The sequence below is a fragment of the Argiope bruennichi genome, chromosome 5, assembly GCF_947563725.1.
Source record: "Argiope bruennichi chromosome 5, qqArgBrue1.1, whole genome shotgun sequence".
In the NCBI taxonomy this organism is placed as follows: Eukaryota; Metazoa; Arthropoda; class Arachnida; order Araneae; family Araneidae; genus Argiope; species Argiope bruennichi.
The window spans coordinates 13,426,938-13,435,284 of record NC_079155.1 but is presented as its reverse complement, the minus strand read 5'-3'; the positions used below and the strand labels follow the sequence as shown (position 1 = coordinate 13,435,284).

The 8,347-nt window shown below is 26.0% G+C and overlaps 1 protein-coding gene across 1 annotated transcript; it reads left to right on the top strand.

The window, feature by feature from the left end:
• Window positions 1–1,825: 1,825 nt before the first annotated feature.
• LOC129969268 (GTP-binding nuclear protein Ran) lies at window positions 1,826–7,974 on the top strand. Its single transcript, XM_056083748.1, has 7 exons — window positions 1,826–1,962; window positions 2,848–2,886; window positions 3,435–3,519; window positions 4,796–4,921; window positions 5,807–5,994; window positions 6,351–6,521; window positions 7,403–7,974. Exons 2-7 carry the CDS (start codon window positions 2,851–2,853, stop codon window positions 7,448–7,450), a joined length of 654 nt encoding a protein of 217 aa, XP_055939723.1. The 5' UTR covers window positions 1,826–1,962; window positions 2,848–2,850; the 3' UTR covers window positions 7,451–7,974.
• Window positions 7,975–8,347: the final 373 nt, after the last annotated feature.

Genomic DNA, 8,347 nt, shown 5'->3' with positions numbered 1-8,347 from the left:
AAATATAATTAATTTTCATACGTCTAAACTCGTTTCTTTACGAATGCGCGTCATATCTAAAAATAAAGTAAATAGAATAAATAATTGTGATATTAAATACTGAAATCAAATGATTTTAGTGTATTTTTCAATTAGAAGAAGAATAAGCCGCAAAAGATATTTTTATGATGAATTTAAATAAATAATGTTTGGATGTACGAAGACTTTTGAGTTCTAATTTTGTGACATTTTTTATTTATTTATTTTTTAGAACAATACTACTTGATTTTTTATAAAAATATTTGTTCACTTTTATTAAGAACTATTTAAAGATGCTAATTAAAAAAAAACAACTAATAAAATGCTTTATTAAGAAGTATAGAACACAATTTCTGCAAATTTCTTTAGTGTACGAACACTTTTGGGAGCCACTGTAGATACATATTAACTGTTGAACGAAATCCGACAAGAGGTTGAATGTCTGTCGGTCTGTTCTTTCAGAAACTTATAAATGTGACAACTCAAAAACGCAATGATTTAAATATATCAAATTTGGTATGGGATTTTGTGACTATAAGCGTAATATTATGCGTAGTTTTTTCATTCGATTGGGAAAAATAAGTCTAAAACACAAATTCTTTTTTCGAGTACTATTAACCGTTTATCATGAATTAATCTAAAAAAACTCATCAAGAATAACGCAATAGATTCAGTAATAATGCTAAATTCATGTCAAAGATTAATATGTCATAACTATCGTACGCCAATGCCATGCAAAGTATTATCTGGGATAACATCTTAATTAGAGAGTATGCGAGGAAGACCATTTCAGTACGTTTTATATTGATTTCATATTTTTCTAGACGATTTTTTTAAATATATGCTTATATTATAAACAACTTGGAAAAGGATATTTCTTTAAGAAATGTATGATCGGTAATATTCATTTAAAATTTATGAATGCGCCCCTAAATACATCCTTGTAGATTAAGTACAATAAATTTAATGCAACTGAAACATTATTCGTAAAAATGAACTGAAATTTTGCCTACCTTTTTAAAATTGCCTTTGATTCGTACAAAGTTTAAGTGTGTTGCCATCTAAAAATTTAAAACTCTTAATTTTAGATTTTTTTTTTTTGTCTCCTATTAAAAATTATTTGTTAAGAATAAATATGTGTACAAAATGTGTAGAATACCTTATATTTTCCTTACAAAAGAGATTTTTAGCCGACAGCAGTTTTTAAGATATGAAAAAAAGTTTAAAATTTAATTTCAACTTCAGTAAATCAAAATTTTATTTGTTCATAATTTAGAAACGAATATATATAGACTAATGAAACTTGGTTTCCGAATGAGTGTACGCAAATGATATTGAATAGGATTAGCAAAAAGTGCGGAGGAAAATTGAAGGATTTTGGAATGAAAGATTTTCAATCACCGAAGTCACCAAACGAAAACAATCCTCTCATCCTTGACTTCTGAACTGATATTTTACTGCTATTGAGTTCATTTAATTTGAGAAACAGAGCTTGATGCTGGCACGGATTAAAATGAAAATGTATCAAGCTCGCGCCGAAGACCAGATTATTTGGATTGAAATCATTTATTAATCATCTTTCGAGGTAGAGCATTATTAAGTGACTTTATTCCTACCAAGCCATTTAGGCGATTGCTGTTTCATGGCATATGAAAAATAGTTCGACTGTTAAAATATTTAAAAGAAAAAGAGAACTGATATTTTTTTTTAATTTGCTCCTTTAAAATTTATTAAATTATCAATTAATTCTGAATATTTATTCATCGTCTTTTTTTTATTATTAACGGATATGTTGCCATTCAATATCAAAATAGAATTTCCGTTCCCGCCTTTCTCTTGCTTCTAATCGCGTGTTTGTGCGGGTGAACTATCTGTGATTCATCTGCAACGAAAATTTCAAAATTCTAAGTGCCATTGCCGCACATATTTAAAGATAATTTAAAGGTAAGTGTGAAAAAAGCGTTATTTTTATTACTCTTGATAAGTAATTATGTAAACGATGATTTCATTGTATAAGAGCCTGTCATTTAGCAGTTAGGTACATGGAAGTAATGCGGTATGCAGTTGAAAGTTTGAATCATCATTATTGTATCAAGTTAACTTTGCAGATAATTGAACTTTATTTTGTCACTTTATTTACCAGTATAAATAGGCAATTCAGCACTAATTTTTTCCCCTTCAATTGTAGAATATATCATTTGCCAATTATTACCGCAACACAAAACCATTGTCTCACATGATGAACTTTGATTTTTGTATTGCATCCGTTTTTTACTGTTATTTATGATGAAGCAAAGTCTAAGTATGAAAATTATGATGTTTTGATTTACATTATTCTGATTTCGTTTTTACTGGATGATTATAAAATTCTAACAAAATTTGATTATACTCTAGAGAAATATATGTATTTAGGTTGAAATTTTGAAGCTTAGCTCAGATGCAGGTGTGGTCATTGTTATGTCATCTTGCTATACATTTTACAAGTGATAATTACACGAAAATAAATGTTTAAAAATATATATACTTATTGATTTCAGTGTGTGTTTTATTGTGTGTTAATTACTTATGAAACATCCTGTTTTGAAATTTAGTTGGTTGAAGAAATGATTAGGATCTGTTATGTACATTAACTATTTTGCATGCATTTGTGTTTATAGCTGAATTTTCTGTTGATTGTGTTAAATATTATTGCAAAATTTTCTTAAAATGAATTTTTCCTATGAAAATTATTACTGCTTTCTTTCTGGATGGATCTGCAGAAAACTTACATTAGTTATTGTAACTGTATCTGATTTCATTCAGTTAAATTCATCTTGTAAATCTTTTCAGACAATGCAGGACCAAGGAGATGGAGTCCCTACATTCAAAGTATGTAACGCTTCTTTCTGTTGTGCTAGACTGTTCTGTTAAAATATTTTTATTTTTTTTACTGTCCAAATCTTGTTTATTCTTTTCAGTGTATAGTAACTGACTCAATTTTTTTGGCAATCTTTTTAATCGAATGTATTCTTTAAAATAATATATGGTAAAATATAATTTTTTTAATATTTGAATATTTAGTTTTTAAAGAAATTATCTTATTGGAAAAAATTACTTCATGAGAATTACAAATAAGTTTAATATTTTTATTAAAAACAAATTAATAATTCACTTTGAAAAACTGAATATTTGGAAGCTTATTTTCAATTGAATGCTATTAAATACTGTAGTAAAGTGATTATATTTGCAAGCCACTATTGAGTTTCCCCGTTTTCTCTTTTTTTTTGTTAGAAAAAAAAAATCCCATATTCATGCTATTGTAATCATAATTATTATTTTTGAATGAGTAATTTACTTTTAAAAAGGTGAATGAATTTTATTTGTATATGCTTTTGTGTATAATATTTCTGATTTTCTTATTATTTATTTTTCATTAGTGTGTTCTTGTTGGTGATGGTGGTACTGGGAAGACCACTTTTGTAAAGCGCCATCTTACTGGAGAATTTGAAAAAAAATATGTTGGTATGAAGAACTTTATAATTTTATTGATTTTTTTAAAATTATTTTTTTTTTATTAAGACATTAGTTTTTTTAGAAACAGATTTTAAATATTTAGTGAAATATTTCTTAATTTTTGTATGGTAATCCTGGTTATGTGGCTCAAATGTAAAAAAAGATTGTTAATTTTTTTCTTTCATTTTTGAAAGCTTTAGAAGATTAAAAATAACAATCAGATTATATAAGGAGTTGCAATTTGTGATTTCAAAAATTTAGTTTAGATAATCTGGTTCTTTTTTAATTTTCCTGTAATCAAAACTGGTTTCAATTCATCTGTCTTGAGAGTTGCATTTTATACCTTCCATTACATGTTATAAAACTTTGTTATCTTATGTTGCAATACCTTTTCTTTTCTTCCTTTGATAAAAAACAGTCTATATTTCAAATTCTTAATTATATGTGAGCAGAGCAAAAAAAAATTTTTCCTTCTTTTTAATAATTTTTAGCTGATCCATTTGGTAACAAATGTTTTAATTATTTTATTTTTATTGTTTTGAGATTATTAAAAAAATGAACTTTTACTTTTAGAATTTTTAATTCAAGAAATATGAGTTGACTGTGATTCACGTTTATATGTCCTTTATATTACATTTTAAGCCTCAGTAAAGACCTTCTTTCTTTTTTCAAGTATTTAATTTTCTGAGAAAATTTACTTATGGTTTATGCATGGGATGGTCTTTTTTATAAAAGAGTTGAACAGTTTAACATTTGAGGCTTTAGTTAATGCAATAAGAAGCCACTAAGTTCCATTTTCAACAAAGGCTGGTATTAGTAATGAAGTGAAAATAATTTACATGATTGTTAATTTCATATAGAAATAAATTTATGTTAAGTTACAGATATAAGAAAAATTTAAAATAGCTTTTAAGATAAATGCAAATGGTTTCAACTGTTTATGTAAAATTTTGCAATGGTAGCTCCTTTTTCTTTGCATTGGAAGAAAGCCATTTAGTTTATTTCTAAATTACCTGCACATATTTATTGTTTGCATTTTAATTTTCCCTTCCTTAAAGTACATTATTAAATTATATATTTCTGGTTGAATTGCCAATTGATGAAAATAATTCATGAAGTTTTATTAAACAATTGCGAGCTTGGTTTAAGATGCTTAAAAAGAGGTACTAAAGGATTAATTTTGTTGAAATGGAGTATAATTATTAAGTTTGAAATTTTAATAACTATCTGTGTAAAAAATGTGAAAATAGATAAATTTCTATTTAAATTTCTTTCTAAAATTTAGCTACCCTTGGTGTTGAAGTTCATCCTTTGGTTTTCCATACAAATCGGGGAGCCATTCGATTTAATGTGTGGGATACTGCTGGACAAGAAAAATTTGGTGGATTGAGAGATGGTTATTATATTCAAGGTAAATTATTCTTGTATTTTTTATTATTATAATGGCATGTTGTGTTGAAATCCTTATTCTAAATATTTTGATATTGTTTTTCCCTTGTGATAAAAATAAATAGATAAAAGGATGTAGTAATTGATTTCTAATCAACTAATATGTCAAAATCTGTTAAAGGTTCTTAAATTATTGCTACTTGGAGAAATCAACAAAAACTTTTACATGAAAATTAATTTAACAAATTTTGGGAAATTTCTTGTGAAGTATTTTTATGTAAAATGACAAAAACATCCTTTATATATATATATATATATATATATATATATATATATATATATATATATATATAATATTGAAAAAGTTTGAAAGTTTCTGCTTATCATTTTTATTTTAAATGAAATATTTGTTAGATACTGTTAAATTGCCAATTTTCACTCTTAAGGGGATGGGAGAGGGCATTAGAATCATCTTATTAGATCATATTAAAATCAAGAAGTAGTTATTTATGTATTATTATGTAATAAAACATTATTGCATGGTTATAAGTTTCATGCATCTTACTTTCCAAATTCTTTTCTGTGTTTCACCCTTAGTTATGCTTGTTATTATTTGTAGTTATATGCAAATATGAATTGTTATTTTTTAGTATGTCATGTTTAGAAGATACCATGAACAAAATTAAGTATAAAATGCAAGAAAAAGCCTTAGTTATTAAGAGGCAGCTGGATCACTATCACTATTTTTTGCATATTATTATATCTATTTAAGTAAAATATTGATTTATTTAAGTAAAACATTAAATTAAATAAGCTGATTTGATGTTTGTAAACAATTTTTAATCTGATTACTTTACAAATTTGGTCAAATTATAATGTAATAAAGTTAAGCTTTTTTTTTTTTAAGGTCAATGTGCCATTATAATGTTTGATGTTACTTCTCGAGTCACATACAAAAATGTCCCTAACTGGCATAGAGATTTAGTCAGAGTGTGTGAAAATATTCCAATTGTTCTTTGTGGAAACAAAGTAGATGTGAAAGACAGGAAAGTAAAAGCCAAATCCATTGTGTTCCACAGGAAAAAGAATTTGCAGGTTAGTAGCGGAAATTGTTATTAGATTATTTATGTCATAAAATTTTATAAAGTTTTAGGATTCTTTGTCATTAAATTAATAAGTATAAATGTTTGTATGAAATGTTGTTTTTGATTAGTACTAGGCTCATAAAATACACTCAAGTATGCTTAAATGCAGGAACTTGTGCTGTGATGATAAATTATGTATTTCATTATAGATGCTAGAATGGTAGTCAATTTTTTTTTCTTTTGTTAAGGTCTTTCTCTATGACATTTTATTACTTACATTTTATTAGTATCTTTAAATGTAACTAAATTGAAATTACAGATGCTTAATTTTAATTTATATATAAATTTGAATTGCTTTTTTTGCAGTATTATGATATTAGTGCAAAAAGCAACTACAATTTTGAAAAACCCTTCTTGTGGCTGGCAAGAAAGTTGATTGGAGATCCTAACTTAGAATTTGTTGCTATGCCAGCTCTAGCACCTCCTGAAGTTCAGATGGATCCTGAATGGCAAGCTAAGCTAGAAAATGATATGAAAGTAAGTAAATTATATGACAATTAAAAATAAAGCAAATGTTTTAAACATAGAAATTTCTGTCCATATTCTATATTAGATAACATGCAACTACTGTAATGTGTTTCAAAATCAAAAGGGTAAATAAGTTTACTAGCAAAATTTTTAAAGACAAATATTTTATTTTTTCTCATTTTAATGCTAAAGGGTGTTTTAAAAACTGTTAGATGTTGTAATTTTATTAGTGGAAAATTTTTGTTACATGCTTGTTTAGTCATCAGAGCTAATTGGAATTCTGTGAAATCAATGTTCTTTGATCAAAGGCTAATCAAGTGAATATGATGTTATTGTATATATATAGTTTAATAAATCTAATATTTTCACATTGAAGAGTTTATAATATAATGGTGTGTATATATATTTTGCTTGATAGTATTGTGCAATAAATTATATTTGCATTAGTTGAAAGTTGAATGCTTCAATTTTAAAGCATTTCAATTGCGATTGGTTGGTAGGATTTTTTTTTTTTAACAAAATTATTTCTAAGTTTTTTATACCGGATGTGATTTTCTACAAAATAATCATTTTGTACTTTTCTCTTTGTGTGATTCTAAGACAAAAGCCTCATAGCTCTTACAGATAACTCACCAAATGTTAATGATGAATGTTGACAATGATTGGGAACTTTCTAAACAGAAATAGTATCTTTTTACCTTTAGTATTTAATACGCAGATTGGAATGAGAGATGCTTTGAATTTTGTATCAACAGTGTTACTTCTTAGTTTTATCTATGTTATTACTTGATACTTGCTTCATAAATTGCGACAACTTATCTCGTTTCATAAATTAGAATTTATTTTTGTATCCAATAACTGATGTATTGATTTTTTTTCTTTTTTCTCAGGAGGCTCAAAATACCTCTCTCCCAGATGAAGATGATGATGATTTGTAAATGCAGCTGCTTCTGTTTTGTATTTAAATAACTTTCTCATTATATCTGCACTTTCCAAAATGAAAAAGAAAAGAAGAAAAAACATTTGTTAGCTCCTTTAGGAGATTAATTTTGTACAGCATGTTAGTTGTTTTTATCCATTTCTGAAAAGAAAAAAAAAAAAAATGCCTTGTCTCATGGCAAAGGTTGAATGCATGGCAAGTGGCCGCATTTTAGGTGCCTGGTAATTATTTTAATATTGTGGGGTGCCCTTGCATACATTTTGTATGAATGCCTGAACACTTGTGTATGTTTTTAGACATTAAATGTAATGAAAAAATGATTTAAAGTGTTAAAGAATGCATTAAATGATGTGGCAAAAATTAAATATTTTTTTCATGTACTCATCTGTAGCAATTGAATATTCAGTCATGTATGTGTGAACAAGTGTGTTAATGAAGTTGATCTGGCTGTAGCAATGCAGCTGTAATTCTATTTCCAATGTATCTATTCAAAGCTTATCTGAATAAATAAGTCTTAAACTATTTGTAAAATTTATTTTCTAATTTGACGTACACAAGTATTTTTTAGTTGAATAATTCATTTTTGAAATAAGATTTTGATGATCAAAAAATTATATGTGTATGTTATCAAGCAAAATTAGTTATTCCATTTTGCATGTAGGTATTTTGTGCAATGATGGATAGTTCTATGATTTAATTTTATATTTCTTGAAATAACAATCTACAATAAATTGAAAAGTTGTGTTTAATTTCATAATTAATAAGGCTAATTTTTTTTACATTAGAGAATTAAATGTTAAATTAATTTGAATAATTTTTAACAGACATGAGCAAAAAATTTATATTAGAAGAGTAAAATCTACTTATAAGAATGGTGCAAAAAAAAGTACTTTAC

Coding starts and splice junctions, on each gene's coding strand:
- LOC129969268 (XM_056083748.1), top strand. CDS start 2,851: ATGCAGGACCAAGGAGATGGAGTCCCTACATTCAAA. Junction 4,922..5,806: donor AGATGGTTATTATATTCAAG/GTAAATTATTCT, acceptor TTTTTTTTTAAG/GTCAATGTGCCATTATAATG. Junction 6,522..7,402: donor AGCTAGAAAATGATATGAAA/GTAAGTAAATTA, acceptor CTTTTTTCTCAG/GAGGCTCAAAATACCTCTCT.